At 35.6% G+C, this 20513-nt stretch overlaps 1 protein-coding gene across 1 annotated transcript in view; it reads right to left on the minus strand.

Annotated features, from left to right (window-relative positions):
• SLCO6A1 (solute carrier organic anion transporter family member 6A1) overlaps positions 1–20513 on the minus strand; it is a 199226-nt gene that overhangs the window by 63144 nt on the left and 115569 nt on the right. The window contains exon 10 of the mRNA XM_037800889.1: positions 10000–10187. Within this exon, the coding sequence (XP_037656817.1) occupies positions 10000–10187 (188 nt within the window). The remainder of the gene's footprint in view (positions 1–9999; positions 10188–20513) is intronic.

Below are 20513 nucleotides of genomic sequence, written 5' to 3' on the forward strand. Positions count from 1 at the left end.
ACTCTGTGACATTCCAATCTAAATTTCAGCATTTTTTATGGCTATTGACAAGATGATTTTAAAATTTACTGGAAATACAAAGGGCCAAGAATGGCCAAGACAATCTTGAATATGGACTTACACAGACTTATAAAAATACTCCAAAAAAAAATAAACTAAGACATTGTATTATTTATGCGGGGAATATGCAAAAAAAAAAAAAGAATGGAACAGAATAGAGTCCAGAAATAGACCCAAATACCTAAGGTCTGTTAGTACAGTGCAGTGGGGAAAGGATAGACTTTTAAATAAATTGTTGCTGAGTCAAATAGTATATATATCAAAAAAGAATGAACCTGGATCTCCACCACCTACCATACAAAAATAAAGTTTATTTCCAGGAAGATTGTAGATTTTATAATCTTTTATTAAAATAATAATATAGGGTATGTCTTCAAGATTTTGGATTAGGCAAAGATTTCCTAAATAGGATATTAAAATAAAAAGAGGAATTTCTTCAAAAGATGCCATTAACAGAGTGAAAAGATGAGGTGTAAAGTGGGAGATATTTCTCATGAATATATATGAAGAAGGACCCATAACTGGAATATATAAAGAAAAAATAACTTTTATGAATCATTAATAAAAGACAGGCAAACCACTGTAAAAATGGACAAAATACTTGAACAGAAATTTAACAAAAGTACATACTTATGTTGCCAATAAACATATGACAATATTTTTAATATCATTAGTCATCTGAGTAAGGAAATTAAATTCATATCGAGGTATCAACACATAACCATCAAAATTGCTCGAGTTTAATGACAGCTAACAACTGACTGCTGGACACTTTGAAAGATATTATCTTTTTGCATATATGTTATATTACACAATAAGAAATAACTGAAACTGTGGAACTGTAACCCATAACATTCTTTGAAATTTGCTCTCTTAACCACTTGTTAAATTGCACTTGGAAAGTTATCACTGTTATGTGTATATGTTATATTCTACAATAAAAGAATATGATATAAAATTAAAAAAAAACAACTGACTGCTGGAAAAAAGAATGAATTTGTTAAACTACTTTGGAAAATGGTTAAGCTGCACCTATTACAACTTAACATATATATCCCCTATGATCCAATAATTCTACTCTTATGTAAGTACTCCACAGAAATGCATTCTTATATTCTCCAAAATACAAGTACAAAAATCTTATAGAAACAGTAATCATAGTCCCAAATTTGCAAGAATCTTAACAGTAGAACGGTGTTCTGGTTTGCTAATACTGCCATTATGCAAAATTCCAGAGATGGATTGGCTTTTATAAAGGGGATTTATAAGGTTACAAATGTATAGTTTTAAGGCCATAAAAGTGTCCAAACTAAGGCATCAACCCAAGGATACCGTCACTGAAGACTGGCTGATGGCATCTGGAACACCTCTGTCAGCTGGAAGGGCACACGGCTGTTGTCTCCTGGTCCTTTGCTCTTGGGATGTGTTTCAAAATGGCTTTCTCCAAAATGCTTCTGGGCTTCTGTCTTTACTCTCTCTCTCAGCTCCTGTGCATTCTTGCTTCTTACTCCCACGGTGTTTCACCCTAAGCATCTGGGGGTCCTCTCTTAGCTTCTCCTGGGTAAACTCTGGGCTTCATCTCTTAGCTTAGCATCTCCAAATGTCCTTCTGTCTACATCTCCAAGTGTCTCTAAGTATCAGCAAGTGTCTGTATCAGCTCTTGAGCTCTCTGAAGTACTCCAGTGAACTAATCAAGACCTTCCGTGAATGGACAGGGTACACCTCCATGGAAATAATATAATCAGAGTTCTCATCTACAATTGAGTGAAGATTCCACCACACAAGATTGGATTAAAAGATCATGGCTCTTCTGGGGTCCATAACAGTTTCTCACCAGTACAAACGGGTTAACAAATGTTGATATAACCATAAAATGGACTACTATAAAGCTGTGCTGTACCACATGGTGACCATTAGCCACATGTGCTTATTTAAATATAAACTAAATAAACCTAATAAAATAAAAACATCAGTGCCTCATTCATGCTAGCCAAATTTCAAGTGTCCAATAAGTATATGTGGCTAGAGAGCACTATACTGGACAGCACAGGTACAGAACATTTTCATCAGTGCAGATAGTCTGATTGGACAGAACTGCTATAGAGCAATAAAAATTAATTTCTGGTATATGCAACAGTATTTATGCCCCTTGTAAGCACATTAAGTAACACAACTTAGACACGAATGATTATATGTTGTATATATAAAGTCCAAACACAGGACTAATCAATTTATTGTTTAATAAGTAGGATAGCAGTAACTTTTAGGGATGAGGGAGTTAATGACAGGAAGAGAGTGAGGAGGGAACCTGATGCAATGCTTGTATTTATCAATTTCTTTAAATGGATTATGATTGCATAGGAATGGTCACATAAAAATTTGTTAGTCTGTGTATTACTCACAGTTCTCTAGAGAAAGAGATAGAGACAGAGAAGTTTATATACATATATATATATATATATATACATATATATTTAAAGAGATAAGACTAGCAAGTCCTAATTCTGTAGGACAGGACAGATGCTGGAAACTTTGATAAAGGTGATGTTGAAGTCCTTAGTCTAAATTCTTCTGGGGAATCTGGCTGGCTAGAAATTCCAGCATGAGCCAATGTTGAAGTAGAGGCAGAAATTTTTCTTCTGACTTCTGAAACACCTAGTTCTTGCTTTTAAGACCTCCAAGTGATTGCATGAAGAGGTTACTCACTTTGCTGAGGGTGTCTCCTTTGTTGATTGTAGGTGAAACCAACTGATTGTAGATGCAAATCCCATCTACAAAATATCTCCACAGTAACAAATTAGGCCAATATTTAACTGAGCAACTGGACATCATAACTTAGCCAAGTTGACACGTGAAATTAACCATCACAGTCTATATACTTGTGAATTATGCATTTTTCTGAATTTTTATTATATACTTCAATAAAATTTGACATAAAAATGTTATCTCTTGGCTCTCCATTTATTGTTTATTAGGCAGACAGCAAGCTTATCCTTCTTTTGATTTCTACCCTGTCTTCTAACTGTGTAGTTTCTACTTTGTCAGAACATATTGCATTTCATTCTATTTTGTCACCTTTTTGCTGACCTTAGTATTTGTCTTAGTTGTAGCATAAATTAAATATACTTAATTAAATATATTAGTTAAATATTACAGTTAAATCTGTTTAGTTAAACATAGTCAATGCTCACCACCAATTCTTTTACCAAAGTTTCCTCCATCATATTTTAGCTGGCTGAAACTTGCCTTGCTGGAGATGTTTAAGGAAGATCTCTTAAGAACAATATTATCTAGGTTCTTTCATATCAAAATTGTATATAATTGAAGTACAGTTTGCATATAATAATCAGTTTATATTTTCCTTTCCTTGACAAATATTTGAGTGTTTCTTCACAGTATTCTGGGGTGATGGTTGCTATTAGGAAATCTGACACCAAACTATTTTGCTTCCCATACAAGTGAGTTATTCTTTTTTTATAGATGACAAAGGATTCTTTCTTCACCATTAAATCTGGGAATTTTACTATAGTATTTTATGGTATACCATATGCTATGGTATATACCCAGTGTTGATTGTTCTGGGTAAATTTTCCTAGGTACATTTCAGTAGAGTTTAATTAAACTATATATAAGTATTTCTTACTTGATTGTTTTGGTTTTCTTCTCTGGGGACTCCAAGTATTTATATGATAGATCTCCTTTTCCTATCTTCAATATTTGTCATATTTTTCTAATACTTTTTCCTTTATATTTGTTTTCTGTTCTTCATTTTCCTCTTTTTTTCTTTATTCTTTGCTGCACTTTCTATGTTGTCTTTTCCTCCTTGTGTGCTTTATAATTTAATTTTCATTTCCCCAATTTTTTAACTTCATTTATCAAAAATTTAAAAAAAAAACATTTCAAATAAAACAAAGGAATACAAAAAACAGATAGCCTAAAATAACTACGTTGCTTCCAACATGTTCCTACAATACCCCCTAAAAATTAACAAACCATAGTCATTCCTGAGCATTCCCATATCATTAAAATTACCCTCAATATCTTATCTGTTCTGATTAGATTATCATTCCCCCTTCACTAGTTGCTATTTCTAGGTCCCCTACATTCTACAATATAAAACACTTATTTTACATTTTTCACAGAGTTCACGTAAGTGATAACATACAATATCTCGTTTTTGTGCCTGGCTTATTTCACTCAGCATTATGTCTTCAAGGTTCACCCATGTTGCTATATGTTTCATGACCTCATTCCTTCTTACTGCCATATAGTATTCCTTGTGTGTATACACCATATTTTGTTTATCCAATCATCTGTTGAAGGACATTTGGATTGTTTCCATCTCTTGGCAATTGTGAATAATGCTGCTATGAACATCAGTGTGTAAATATCTGTTCATGTCACTGCTTTCAGAACTTCCAGGTATATACTGAGAAGTGAAATTGCTGGACTGAAGGCTATACTGCTTTGTATATATTATGTCCCCCAGAAAAAGCCATGTTCTTTGATGCAATCTTGTGGGGGCAGACATCTTAGAGGGGATTAAGTTGGAACATTTGGATTAGGTTGTTTCCATGGAAATTCACCCCACCCAAATGTGGGTGATAACTATGATTGGATAATTTCCATGGAGGTGTGGCCCCACCCATTCAGCATGGTCCTTGATTAGTTCACTGAAGCACTATATAAACTCAGACAGAAGGATCAAGCTTTGCTACAGCCAAGAGGGACACTTTGAAGAATGCCAAGGAGCTGAGAGAGGAGCTGCAGCTTACAGAGACATTTTGGAGATGGCCTTTGAAAGCAGACTTTTGCTCTGGAGAAGCTAAGAGAGGACAAATGCCCCAAGAGCAACTGAGAGTGACATTTTGGAGAGAAGCTGAAGCCTAGAGAGGAATGTCCTGGCAGAAAGCCATTTGGAAACCAGAACTCCAGAGCAGACACCAGCCACATGCCTTCCCAGTTAACAAAGGTTTTCTGGACACCATTGGCCATCCTCCAGTGAAGGTACCCAACTGTTGATGCATTACCTTGGACACTTTATGGCCTTAAGACTGTAACTGTGTAACCAAATAAACCCCCTTTTATAAAAGCCAGTCCATTTCTGGTGTTTTGCATTCCAGCAGCATTAGCAAACTAGAACAGATTTTGATACCAGAGAAGTGGGGTGCTGGTGCTGCTGAGTTTGCAAATGCAAAAAATGTTGGAACAACTTTTTAAATGGATAAGGGGAAGATTCTGGAAGAATTGTGAGGAACTTGATAGAAAAGACCTAAACTGCTTTGGAGAGACTGTGGAAATATGGACTTTAAAGATACTTCTGATGAAGGCTTGAGCAGAAATGATAAATGTGTTGTTGTGAACTGGAAGAAAGGTGATCCTTGTTTTAAAGTGGCAGAGAATTTGGCAAAATTGAGTCCTGGTGTCAGCTGGAAGAAAGAATTTGAGAGTAACAAGCTGGCATACTTGGCTGATGAGATTTCAAAACTAAAAGTTGAAGATATAGCATGGCTTCTCCTTGCAGCTTATAGTAAAATGTGAGCAGAGAGAGATAAACTTAGAACTGAACTCTTGGGTTCAAAGAAACCAGAAACTAATGGTTTGGAAAATTCCAGGCTTCCAGGGGGTATAACCCCAGAAGCTACAAGCCCAATGTGAGGATTTAACCAATCATGGAACCTGACCACCATTTCAGTACAAGCCAAAATTGGAGATGGATTATCCAGACAGGATTTGTGGAAAGTCCTATTGTCTGATGGCTTTGACCCCTGTGTGCTTCATGCAAAGCCAACAGAATTTTCGTGAAATCTTTATAGTCAGAGCCACTGCCAGTCTGGACTGGAGGAGACAGATAAGAAACATATTGAAGGAAAAATTTCTTCCAAGACAGAGCCATGGAGGTTGAGGTCTGGAGTCAAGACATCTCGGACTGGGAGAGAAGAGTGGCCCACAGCATTGAAAGGGTGAGTTTGCCCCAGAGGTTGAGGGTGAGCCTTTCCACCTCGATGTTCAGGAAAAGTGTTGCCACCTCAGGGCTCAAAGAGGGTGGAGCACATTCCCAGGGAACTGGGGAGAGCCTGTCCACCACCCCACTGTTCTGAAGGGGTTGAGCATGTGCCAGGGAGATAGAAAGGAATCTGGGAGCTGCCCCTATGTTTGAGGAGGGTGGGACCAAAAAGGTGGTCTCCCCAATATGTGAATATGTTGGAGCACTCACCCCAGCATTTGGAGAGGAAAGGGCTGCCACAAAGGCCCCTAGGAAGGGTTAGACTCCCACTCTCTTAAGCCCCAAGTATATGACATAGTTCTATTAATGACTCTTAGACTTTGAAATGTAATGGAGTTTGTCCTGTGGTTTTACAAAGTGTTTTGGTCCTGTTAACCCTGTTTTCCTTTCAGTTTCTCCTTATGGCAATGGGAATATTTACCCTATGACTGTCCCTCCTTTGAATATTGGAAGCAGATAACTTGTTCTAAGTTTCACAGGTACAGAGCCGGAGGGGAGTTATGCCTTAGGACCAACCATGCCTGTAATTGATTTTGATGGGATCTTGTACAATAGTTACTGAAATGATTTAAGTTTCTGTGATATTGTGATGAGGTGAATTATTTTGTATATGGAAACATCATGTTTTTCTGGGGTCCAGGGCATGGAATGTAACAGTTTGCATATATTATGTCCCCCAGAAAAAGACATGTTCTTTGATGCAATCTTGTAGGGGCAGACATATTAGTGGGGATTAAGTTGGAAGATTTGGATTAAGTTGTTTCCATGGAAATGCACCCCTCCCAAATGTGGGTGATAACTCTGATTGGATAATTTCCATGGAGGTGTGGCCCCACCCATCTATTATGGACCTTGATTAGCACTATATAAGCTCAGACAGAAGGATCAAGCTTTGCTACAGCCAAGAGGGACACTTTGAAGAATGAACAGGAGCTGACAGAGGAACTGCAGCTTACAGAGACATTTTGGAGATGGCCTTTGAAAGCAGACTTTTGCTCTGGAGAAGCTAAGAGAGGACAAATGCCCCAAGAGCAACTGAGAGTGACATTTTGGAGAGAAGCTGAAGCTTAGAGAGGAATGTCCTGGCAGAAAGCCATTTGGAAACCAGAACTCCAGAGCAGACACCAGCTGCATGTCTTACCAGCTAACAAAGGTTTTCTGGACACCATTGGCCATCCTCCAGTGAAGGTACCCAATTGTTGATGCATTACCTTGGACACTTTATGGCCTTAAGACTGTAACTGTGTAACCAAATAAGCCCCCTTTTATAAAAGCCAGTCCATTTCTGGTGTTTTGCATTCCGGCAGCATTAGCAAACTAGAACAAAGGATAACTCAATATCTAGTTTTCTAAGGAACCACCAAACTGTCCTCCAGAGTGGCTGTACCATTATACAGTCCCACCAGCAATGAATAAGAATTCCAATTTCTCTGCATCCTCTCCAGCATTTGTAGTGTCCTGTTTGATTAATGGCAGCCATTCTAATTTTTTTTTTTTTTTACTTTTATCTCTTTCCTGAGTTCTGTAAGTTCCCATTCCTCAGCCTTCTTTTGTCTAAGTATTTCCTCCTGTTTTCTCCCAAGATGCTTAATACATTAAAATTTATATATAGTTATACTGATATCTGCTTTAGGGTAATATTTTTTTGGTGAGTGTTCTGCAGTAAAGTAATGCTTGATAATTATCATTTCTTTCACTATAATTATTTTGCATGTAGGCAAAACATTTTCCTTTCTTCTTACTCATATTTTGAATGAGAGGGATTTTCTTGAACTAGAGGCAGAAAATTATGGAGGTGGAACATAGTTCAGGATTTCCAGTTTAAAATTGAAGGATTATTCCTCTGTTATATGTTAATAAATATGGTTTCTCTCTGTGGCCTTTGCCTCTCCTAATCTAGTCTACTTCAAGAGAATTGCACTTCCATCCCTAGGCTTGCAAGATCTCTTTACATTTCTTGTTTTCCAAGGATATGCATTAACTTTGTAGAGAACATGTTTTGCAGGCAGTTTCTGAGAGAGATCTGTCATGTCTGGACCTCCTGAGCACTTCTCAAGCCTTCTCTTTGAGTCTCCCCATAGAGATTCTGCCTTGATCTTTCTACCTAGTCTCTGGTCCTAGAACTTCCATCTCAAGGTAGAGCCCTCTCTTCTGTAGAAATATATGCTAGAGATATCTGAGAACTGTTAATTTTGAGGCCCACTCTGTATTTTCTGTTCCTGCTGCTTTGTGATCCTCCAAGCTGGATTCCATTTCTGCTTCAATTTTAGTGACACTTATATGCAATTTCAACTTCATCAGTATCTGTCTGTCTCATCATTTTGTCTGTCTCAAATATTACTATCAACTCTCTCATCTCACTGCTGAAAACATTTGCTTGGATGTTTATAGTACATATGGCATAATCAACATTGTACTGATCTTCTTCAATCTGAGCTTGCACTTCTTTAATTTCCTAAATCAGTTAAAGGAATATCATTTATTCTGCTTCTAAAACTAGATATCTGGAAATGATCCCAGTTTTCTCCATATTCTGTACCATGCACATCCAATGAACAATCCTTGTCCTTGTTTTCAAACTACATATGTCGTAAATATTTTTTATCTTCTCTCTCTCTAAACACTACTACTAAATTCTAAAATATTGCCCTAATTACTTTCCTTTTCCCCAGTTTTCCTCTCAGCTCCATCTTCCACACTATCATCAGAGTACTCCATATAAATGCATAGCTAATCATCTTTACTCTGGGGTTCAAGGTTTTCAGTGACTCCCAAGTATAACTGGGAAAACTTCCTTCACGTTAACATGGCAAAGAAGGCCTTCCATGATCAGGCTCTCACTTAGCTCATACCTGCTTGCCTGATTCGCCATAATGCTATTCTTTCACAGCACACTCCTTACCAAGATATTTCACACATTTTGCCTCTTTTTTCACTGCTTTGTTTTCCTAAGTCATTGTCTTCAGTTTGCCTGCATTATGAGAAATCACCTCTCCTTATAACTCAGTTCAAGTGATATCCCTTCTATAAGCATTTCCAAATCATACCAGATAGAAATTACCATTTTCCCCACTTCATTACCTGGTCAGCCTGTATAGGCTTTAATAAGGGCAATCTTAAGAATTCACTGCATTTTTTACATGTTTATCTCCCTCTATTAGACTCTAAGCAACATGAGGGCAAGGTTCATATTTTATTGGTCCTGCAGCTCCAGTATCAGACACAGAAGAATGATTTAAAAAACTGCTTCACTGTACTGATATCTCCAAGTTTTTACTTCCCATCCAAATTCAGAGACCACATATATACAATATGGATTTTTTTGCATATATTTGATCATGCTTTCTAATCTGCTTTCCTAAGTGATAACAAATGCCTCCCCATCACTTTAAGTTTTACATTAGCTCCCTTAAAATTAAGAATAAATGACCAATTATTCTGTTAGAACAATAAAAATGACTATTGAGTGGATTTCACATAATCATAAAGAACAAATGACAGGCAATATTGGTTCTATTTAGAAAAATAATCAATTTAGGTGCTGAAATCCTAAAAGTTATGATGACATTGATGGTTGCTTACAGTTAAATTGGCTAATATAGTAGTAAGTAGTCAATAAATACATGCAATTAAGAAATCAACATTAAAATTACACCTGCACTATAAATAAAAATTTTCCTATATTTATGAATTTTTCATATATATTAAATCAAATGAATTAATTTTGTTTTAAATTAAATTTAAACTAAATTTGATATCCACCCACTTATACAAATGAATTCATTGAAAGAGAGAGAATTAAACACAAACATGAATTTGGACAACATAACAATTTTCCCCTCTAGAATTTGCTACCATGCAGGGCAAATCATTTATTACAGCATTCTTAAAAAGTACCTTTGTTACATATTAAATAAACAATATATACATACCGGAGAATGGACACAGTGCCTGGTATACCAGAAAAACCAGAAAACACAATCGTAGAGAAGAAAAAGGAAATGAACAAGGGTAATTTATAGCACATTACTTCACATGTCCCAGGTTTTGCATCAATAAAACCACCTTCATCATCTGAGGTTGTTAATCCCTTCGTAATGCAAGAACAATTGTAGTATGTCTATGAATAGTGAAGATAAGAAACAATCTTTCAGAAATATAGTCACAAAGCCAAAACTTTTATTATTATAAAATAAAATTTAAATCAATAACTGGCAGGGAGACTGGCCATTTTTAATCAGGAAATATCCTTACATTAAACTTGCATTTGTTATTTAGAAATGGAACACTAACAATGAATCCAAGGTATTTAAACAGACAATTATCATGTGTGTGTGTAAGTGTGAAATTATATTAACTTAGAAAAGTTCTGTTAATTTAATAATTTTTTCCTCAAATATTTATATTCAATTTCAAAAAGTATTGTGGGACAACTGTACAAACTGAGAGCAATTAAAGAAAATGTTATGAATAAAATGGAATTTTAGATGGGACTTCTCACAGTTACCCAACTGTGAAAGTTTTGGATCCTGGATGAAAAGATAAAACATTATTTTGTATGTAATGATGGTGGGACTGAGTTATCCATTAGGCACTGTAGCCGCAGTGCCTATGGCCAATGAGACTTTCAGGGGCCCATAAAAATGTTTTAATTTTAGTTACTTTCAAAATCATAAAAGCATGAATATAATAATCATAATGACTATATAACCATAGAGCCAGCCTGGATCATATTTATTCTTATACTAATGGAGTTGTAAATTAAGGCTTAGTTGTTCTTTTGTTTTGTTTTGTTTTTGCCTTAGAGTTTCTTTTTTTTTTAATGAGTGAAGGGGCCTATGGAAGCAAAAGACTCTAGGGCCAATAAAAGCCATAATATAGTCCTGAAAGGGGATAAAATGAAAATTTGAAGTTGTTATGGGGTTGATAATTCAAGTGAGATGAATCTGGTGATATTTTGTCAGAAAATCAAAATAGAGTTTGGAGATACAGAGACCAGTTAGCAATTTATTAATCTATGGAAAAGATTCTAAATAGTAGCAATGACAAAATCAACAGAAATATGTATCCAGATTATGAGTGAAGAAATAAGAGGAATCAAAGATAGTTTGAATCTGAGTAATTCAGAAAATGATGGTCCAAAAATCACAGGCCAGTTTGGATGGGGAAGTTGCTAAGTAGTTACTGTATCAATTGGATAATGGATAGAAATATTTAGAAATCAATAATTAAAACTCTGGGGATTGAAAGTTGGATATGATGTCTAGATGGAGATAAAGATATGGAAGAGATGACATCAAGAAAACATATAAATTTGTAAAGGAGGAGAAAATAGAGAGAAAAGCAGAGAAGGCTAAGTATTGAGATTAGGCAACTTACATTATTTTCTTTTAAAGAGTAGCTAGGCAAAGGAATTCAGAGACACCTATAAGAGATAAGTAGCAATGTAATGTAAGCCATAGAAGAAGAATTTTTCCAAAACAGAGTAGAGATGGCAGAGCTAAATGAAAGAGCAACAAATAAGCAGTGAAGCCACTGAAGGGACTTAAGCATAAATGACTTACATTTTAAAAGAAGACTCTGGCTGCTTAGCTGCTATATTGAGAATATTGAACTATGAAGGCAGGAATGAAAAAAGAGAAATCAATTAAAAAGCTATTAAAATAATCCATGTGAAAGACAATGGTGCCTGGGGCCAGGATGGTATCAGAAGAAATGATGAAATGGTCAAATTCAACATTTATTTTGAAAGTAGATTATGGAAAGGTCTGAGGGAGGGAATGATTACCAGGAGAAAGTTCTATGGAGAGGGCTTCTTTCAGAGGAATTATGTTTCTCAGTCCATGGCTCAGAGAAGAAGCCATGGAAATAAACACAATTTCACCCTTCTATCCTTTTGATTTCCTGCTAGATATCTTATTATCATAATCCAGTCAGTAGCCAAAGAGTAAAGGAGCCCTCATCCTAAAGGTTAGTCTCCTGGGACCAAGAGAAGGGTAGAGAAGGGTGAAAAGTGGATCTGGAAGGACACACAAAGATATTCAGGAAACAAATGGATGTGGGCCAAGAACCCAAGGTAATTAAAGTGAGAAGTGAAAATATGAAGAAGGTTTCAGGACCAGATGGTTGAACTGCAAGATATTAAGTTCTGAAAGAGTTGAAGAATTGTGGAATCCATGTACTAGAAAGAGGGGGCTGCCAAGAGAAAAAATTATAGTCAGATAGGTAAATCATTGAAATGGAGATCATGATGGGAATAAAGTTGGAGAAAGCAAAAACAAAGTTGCCCAGTATGAGAAGCAAAAAGAAAAAGAATTTTAAAAAATTGATAGAGCCTGGGGACCATGGGAAACCATCAAGGGTGCAGATATGAACAAAACATAGGAGTCCCAAAAGGAGAAGAGAGGGAGCAGAAAAATACTTGAAGAAATAATGACTGAAAACTTCCCAAATATGATGAAAGACATAAATGTATAAATCCAAGAAGCTCAGTGAATACCAGGCAGGATGAACCCAAACAGATCTAAACTGAGACACAATTTAATCAAGCAGTTGAATGCCAAAGACAAAAACAGAACCTTGAAAACAACGAGAAAAGAAATGCATCACATATAAGAGACCTTCTATAAGATTAACATCTGATTTCTCATCAGAAACCATGGAAGCCAGAAGGCAATGGAAGGTGTGAGGGTTAGGTTCATATGTCAACTTGGCCAGGCAATGGTGCCCAGGTGTCTGATCAAGCAAGCACTGGCCTAACTGAGTTACTGCAAGGACATGTGTGGCTGGTTAATAAACCAGAAAGCTGTTTTATTAAATCATCAGTCAGTTGATTGCATCTGTGGCTGATTAAATCAATGAAGGGAGGGCCTTCTGCAATGAGATAATTCAGTCAGCTGGATTTAACCCAATCAGTTGAAGACTTTTAGGGGAGAAGAGAGAGAACTTTCATTTCTTCCTCAGCCAGCCAGCTTCTCCTGGGGAGTTCACTGAAGACCTTCATCGGAGTTGCCAGCTCCCTGCCTGCCCTATAGAATTTGGACTCATGCATCCTGCCTTACAGAATTTGGGCTCATGTATCCTGCTGTACAGAATTTGGACTCATGCATCTCCATAGTTGCATGAGAAACTTTATGAAATCTCATATTTACAGTTATGTCCTGTTCTGTTTCCCTAGAGAACCCTAATTTAGGAGGACATAATTAAAGTGATGAAAAAATTTACTACCCCAGAATAATATATCCAGCAAAGATATCCTTCAGAAATAAGGAAAACATTAAGGCATTTGCCCACAAACAAAAGCTGAGGGCATTCATTACCACTGGACTTGCTCTAGACCTGCTATATCAGAAATGCCAAATGGACTCCTTTCTGTTGCAAGGGAAGGACATGAGACAGTAACTTAAAGATCTATGAGGAAATAAAGGCCTCCAATTTAGGTAACTGTATGAGTAAATATAAATGTAAGTATTATTGCATTTTTCATTTACAATGCTGTTCTTTACTACTTATATGGCATAAAATTCAAATGCATAAAAACAAGTACAGATTTTGTTACTGGGCACACAATTTATAAAGATTCAATTTGTGACAAGCAAAACAAAAAAAGTGGAAGACAGAGAGATATAGAACAAAGTACTTTTAGGCTACTAAAGTTAAGTTGGTATTAATATAAACTAAAATACAGTAGATTTAGGATGTTAAATGTAATCCCCATGGTAACTATAAAGAAAACATCTAAATATTTACACAAGAGGAAATGAGAAGTGATTCATGTTGGCTCATTATAAAACATCATCTAAACTGAAAGGAAGGCAGTAATGGAAGAAAGGAGGGACAAAAAAGATATAACATACAAAAAAAAACAGTTAGCAAAATGGCAGAAGTCTGCCTCATTATTAATTACTTTAAATGTAAATGGATTAAACTCTCCTATAGAAAGACAGAAGTTGGCAGAATAGATAAAGAATCATGACCTTACTATTTGCTGTTTACAAGAGACATGTCTTAGACCCAAAGACACAAATAGGTTGAAAATGAAAGTATGGAAAAAAAGAAAATCCATGCAAATAGTAATCAAAAGAGAGCTGTAGAGGCTATACAAGTATCATTAAAATAGATGTTAAATCAAAAACTGTCACAAACAACACAGAAGAACATTATATATTGATAAAAATGTCAATTAAACAAGAAGATATAACAATTATAAGCATATATGCACCAAAAAAACAATGCCCCCAAATATATGAAAAAAACATTGACAGAATTGAAGGGAAAAATAGACAGTTCTAGAGTAACAGATAGAGATTTCAATACAACACTTCAGTACTGGATAGAATATCTCATAGAAGATCAACAAGGAAATAGAATACCTGAACAACACTATAAACCAGCTAGATCTGACATATATAGTTCACTTCACCCAACAATAGCAGAGTACACTTTCTTTTCAAGTGCACAAGGATCATTCTCCAGGATAGAAATATGTTAGGGCATAGGAGAAGTCTCAACATATTAAAAAAATATATATATGACCTAAAGTGATCTACAAATTCAATGCAATCATTATCAAAATTCCAGCAGTCTTTTTTGTGATAATGGAAAAGCTTATCCTCAAATTCATATGGAACTGCAAGGGACCCTGAATACTCAAAACAGTTTTGAAAAGGAAGAACAAAGTTGAAGGACTAACACTTCTGAATTACAAATTGTACTACAGTTACAATAAGCAAAACTGTGTGGCAGTGGTATAGTGATAGACATATAGACGAATGGAATAGAATTGAAAATCCAGAAATATATCTGCACATCGATGGCCCATTGATATTCAATAAGGTGCTAAGTCCATGAAATGGGGAAGAACAGTCACTTCAATAAATGGTGTTGGGGAAACTGGATATCCAATTCAAATAAATGAAATTAAGCCCCTACCTTGCAGAATATACAACTATTAATTCAAAATGGATAAAGGACCTAAATATTAGAGCTAAAACTCTAAAACCCTTAAAAGGTAACATAGAATCAAAACTTCATAAATTGGGTTTTGGCCATGGATTCCTAGATATGACATCAAAAGCATGAGCAACAAAAGAAGTAATGGATAAATTCAATTTTATCAAAATTAAAAACTTTTGTGCATTAAAGGACATTGTCAAGAAAGTATAAAGACAACACAGAATGAGAGAAAAAAGTTGTAAAACATATAACAGATAAAGAGTTAATATTCAGAATATATAAAGAATTTTACAACACAACAAGAAAAAGATAAACAACCCCATTAAAAAATGCAACAAGGCTGGAATACACATTTTTCCGAAAGATATATACAATGGCCAATAAGCATATGAAAAGATATTCAACATCATTAGCAATTAGGGAAATGCAACTCAAAACCACAATGAGATATCACTTTACACCTACAAGGATGACTATTATTTAAAGCAATGGAATATAACAAGTGCTGGAGAAGATACAGAGAAATTGGAATTTCAGCATATTGTCGGTGGGAATGTAAAATGATGAAGCCACTGTGGAAAGCAATATGGTGGTTCTTCAACAAGTAAAATAATGACTTCATATATTACCTGGCATTCCACTTCTAGGTATATACTCAAACAAAGGAAAACAGGACCTCAAAATGATAGTTGTATACCCATGTTTGCAGCAGCATTATTCATAATAATCAAAAGGTAGAAACAACCCAAGTGTACTGGTTTGTATATATTATGTGCCCCAGAAAAAGCCATGTTCTTTGATACAATCTCATGTGGGCGGATGTATTAATGTTGACTACATTGCAATTCTTTGAATGTTTCCATGGAGATGTGTGTGACCCACCCAACTGTAGGTGATAACTCTGATTAGATGATTTCCATGGAGGTGTGGCCCCACCCATTCAGCATGGGTCTTGATTAGTTTACTAGAGCACTATATAAGCTCAGACAGGAGTGAGCTTGCTACAGCCAAGAGGGACACTTTGAAGAATGCACAGGAGCTGAGAGAGGAGCTGCAGCTTACAGAGACATTTTGGAGACTACCTTTGAAAGCAGTCTTTTGCTCCTGAGAAGCTAAGAGAGGACAAATGGCCAAAGAGCAACTGAGAGTGACATTTTGAAGAGGAGCTGCTGCCTAGAGAGGAACATCCTGGGAGAAAGCCATTTTGAAACCAGGACTCTGGAGCAGATGCTTCAACTGAAAGAAATCCTGAGGTCTGGCTTTTTGTAATCCTTAGTGCTTTGGATGAGATTGACATCCCCCTCACATATAATTAGATTAAGGATCCTGTTGCATGACAAAGGCCTCTGGAAGAAGGCCCCAGATCTTGCTGTTATATAACAAATGCTACTTCACATCAGCTGCTGAAAAGAACTAGTCCCAGTGAGAAGATCATGAAGAAATGCTCAACATTTCTTTCATACCAAGATAAGGAAATTTGAAGATCTTTGATAGTACAGACAAGAAGATTACACATGGGTCTCAGTGAGGCAAAACTGCCAAGGAATATCATCAATATGAATAGCAGAATCTGGTCTCAGTTTTAGTAAGGCTATGATTTTCTAAGGAAACAGAAATCTTCAGAGGCAGGGTAGGTATTTTCTACTAAACTCCTCTTGCAAGCTTTTTAATGAGTCTAATTGAAGAGTATTCATATTGACCCTGTTGATTTTTTTAATATAGGAATTTAAGCAGAGTAATTTCATAGCTATTACACATTCATTGAGAAAAAATATTGTCCAGAAGGAATTACATTAACACAATTTCCAAATGATCATTTTATACAGTATTTCTCATTTTTAAGTTTTCATTTTGTTAAAATTATTTTCATTGGTATCAATTCTTTCCCATTTGAATTCAATACATATTTTATCCATTATTCAGTTCCATGTATATGGAATTTTACCTAATCATATCTTCTGCTTTGTAGGCTTCCCTTCACAGCCATTACATCTATCGAGCCTAAATCTTCTCTCGGGTCATTTTTGACACCTAATTTTTGTCCAAAAATAATTTATGTTGTCAATTTTTGTTATCAAATGTTAACCATGCAGTTTGAATAATTATTTTGCAAATTACTTCCATCTTTTTTATTAATTATTAATTATCCCTTAGAGAAATATAATAAAATTATAAGCAGTTTTGGGAAATATAAATGGAGTCCCTAAAAAGAAATTCCTCAGGAAAGGAAAGTGGTTAGAACTTCATAGTGGATGACTTTAGCTCTTGAATATTCCAAGGGATTAAAAGGCTTTCTACTACAGTGACAAGGTGAGCATTTAAAAATTCCTTTACTTATTTCAAAATAGAATGGTAGAAGCAGGGTGCTAACTTTCATCTTTCCTTGGCTGGCAGCCAACGAGAAGAATCATCTCCCATCAACTGAAAACTAAGAGCAGAGAATACATGAGCAACAGGAACAGCTGTCATTTCAACAAACTGTTACTGACAAGCTAAAATCACAGTTACTTCTTGTGAATTCCAGTTGAGATAACAGGTATGGCTATGTTCCCCTGCTTGAAGACAGTGAATCAACCACATGATAAAGTGAAATCAGGAATACCAAGAGAAAAACAATCAAAGATAAGAAAACAGGAGGTTTCTTCTCCTAGAAAAGAAACTTCACCAAGGACTCTTGGCATTCCTTTATTCTATGAAAAGAGTTATATAGAAAAGACTCTGAGATCTGTAAGAAGAATTTCATAGAATATGCATGCTAGCAAAAGCACAAAAAGACCACTTAAGCAAACTTAATGTACCAGATACTGAAATTGAAACCCAGTGCTCTGTGCCTGTACAGTGTACAGATAAAACATATAAACAAGATGCACTGTTTAAGTCTCAGGCTAAGGATGATATCAATAGCAGTGCACCATGCATCACATCTGTCACACCCTGAGGACTGGGCTGAGATGAGGAAGACACCTCTTTTGAATCACTTTCTAAATTCAATGTCAAATTTCCACCTATGGACAGTGATTCTTCTTTCTTACATAGCATACCGGAAAGATCCAAAGTCCTTGGTTCTGCTACATCTGAGACAGTATGCCAGGACAAATCTAATATGGAGCTCAGAGAGAACCCAAGAAACTTCATTAACAAAGAAGAAACTGTATTTGAAATTCAAGGAATTGACCCTATAGCTTCAGCTACACAAAATCTTATGAAAAAACAAAACCCTCATATCTTGCAAATACGTGTATCAGGACAACTCTTGATAAAGCTCCATGTTTGCCACCTGGAGACTGTAATACATTTTATGTCAATACATATCCCCTTCAAGACCCATCTAATATACCTTATCCCCCACTCGATTCCTCAGGAAGAGCTGTCTGAGGACCACAGTGGCCTATTTTGAAGTCCCATCCTAATCAAGACAGTGATTTATTGGTATTAAGTGGTACAGACTCAGAAAAGACTCAGAACTGCATGTACCTCTAGCATGTGAATTCTGTCAAGCAGCTTTTCCACCATCCATTACATCCAAGGGGGATTTCCTTCAGCATCTTAATTCACACTCAAATGGGGATACTTAAAGACTCATTTGAAAACAGACATATCAAGTTCTGCTTGTTGATTTTGCATTTGTAATGCTATATTTGATTGAAAAATTAATTCAAGAACAGTTATAGAAAAATTCAGTGCCACAGCTACTTGAATTTTTCTAAGCTTATTTTGGGGCTTTCTTTTATTCTCTTTTAAAAGGTCATTCTTTACAAAAATGCAGTTCATTGTTTTCATGTTTACAGTGTTATTACCATAATTCAAAATTATGAATGTGTCTTAACAGAGTTGTATAATCATAATTCAAGTTTGTTCCAAGTATCTAAGCTTATTGATGGATTTCTAGTTAGAGCTGTTGGATTTTGTAATATCGAATGTGTATAGGTTTTTATTTCTTTCATTCATTTTCATTTAAAATTTAGATTATTTATGCTATTGTGGTGTTCTTTTTGCATAAACTTTTAACAGAGAATAGCAGACAACATAAAACATCTAAGTAAATGCCAAACCTAAGACAATTGTTGACCACTGATAAAATCATAGGTAGAATTATTTAAACACGTTAGATTTTTTAAATATACATGGCTTTAATTTTTATTGTGTATAAAGCTACATGATGAAATGAAATAATTATTAAGAGAGTTACTTAATGTGAAAAAAAAGTGGTGGAGATGAAGAAGGTTGGAGTATAGAAAAAGAAAAATTTTCCATGAGTTAATAAATTGAAGATGGATAATTGGTATATGGAAGTCCATCATGTCTTTCTTTTAAACTTTTCAAAGTAACATAAAGATCTGAAACATCATTTAAAATATATCAGAAGAAAGATTTAAAACTTTAACATTACTGTTCAATAAAATCTGAAGACATATTAATATATCATAAGCCAGTGGAAAAAAATTATGAGGAGCTAAAAGTTGGTCAACTATGCTGATTTCTTGTAATGCAATGATCTTTGTGTAACAGGGAAATAATTGCTAGGTAGATGCATAATAGTAAAGGACTCTATTACCTCCCAAGGAAGGTGGCATAATTCCTATGAGTAAAGAAATATATGGCTTTGTTGGTTCCTCCCCTTCACAAGACTATTAAGAGGGGAATTTTAAAGGCAGCATGCTTTAACACCTGGGTCAATCCTTCTATGCCACTTAGAAGTTGGATGCTGTAGTATCTAGACCATTGTTTGGCTGAAAGCTTATTTATACAAATTTGGATATAAACAATAAACCTAGAGTCAAACAAGTGGTATAGTGATCAACTGTCTGTATGTCAAAGTAGGAAAGGAGAGTCTGAAAGGTGGCAGAAGACTCAAGAAAGCAAGGGATTCTGATGGTATTTGCCCAAAAGAAGATCAAATTGGTAAGTTTTAAGATGTAAAGGCAGAAGAATAAACAGGGGTAATATATAGTCAATTTCAAGTCATTTAGATTGCTGTCATATGAAGCTTCTTTAAATCTTATCTTCCTGGAAAGTTTGCTATGCTCAAAAAGACTTCGTATGTATGGTGATTTCTGGCAAACAACAAGAAGAATAATTTCCACATCTGTTTTAATGTGGAGCAGAAACAGAAAAAAACACCAAGAAGGTGTGAAGTAGATGTGCCAGTCTGAATGTATTATGTCCCCCAAAATGCCATTATCTTTGATGCAATCTTGTGTGGGCAGACATATTAGTGTTGATTAGATTGTAATTCTTTGTGTTTCCATTGAGATGTGACCCACCGAATTGTAGGTGATAACTCTGATTAGATGATTTCCATGGAGATGTGGCCCTTCCCATTCAGCCTGGGCCTTGATTAGTTTATTAGAGCACTATATAAGCTCAGACAGGAGTGAGCTTGCTACAGCAAAGAGGGACACTTTTGAAGAACGCACAGGAGCTGAGAGAGGAGCTGCAGCTTACACAGACATTTTGGAGATGGCCACTGAAAGCAGACTTTTGCTCCAGA

This window comes from Choloepus didactylus, chromosome 13 (assembly GCF_015220235.1).
Source record: "Choloepus didactylus isolate mChoDid1 chromosome 13, mChoDid1.pri, whole genome shotgun sequence".
NCBI classification, from domain to species: domain Eukaryota; kingdom Metazoa; phylum Chordata; class Mammalia; order Pilosa; family Megalonychidae; genus Choloepus; species Choloepus didactylus.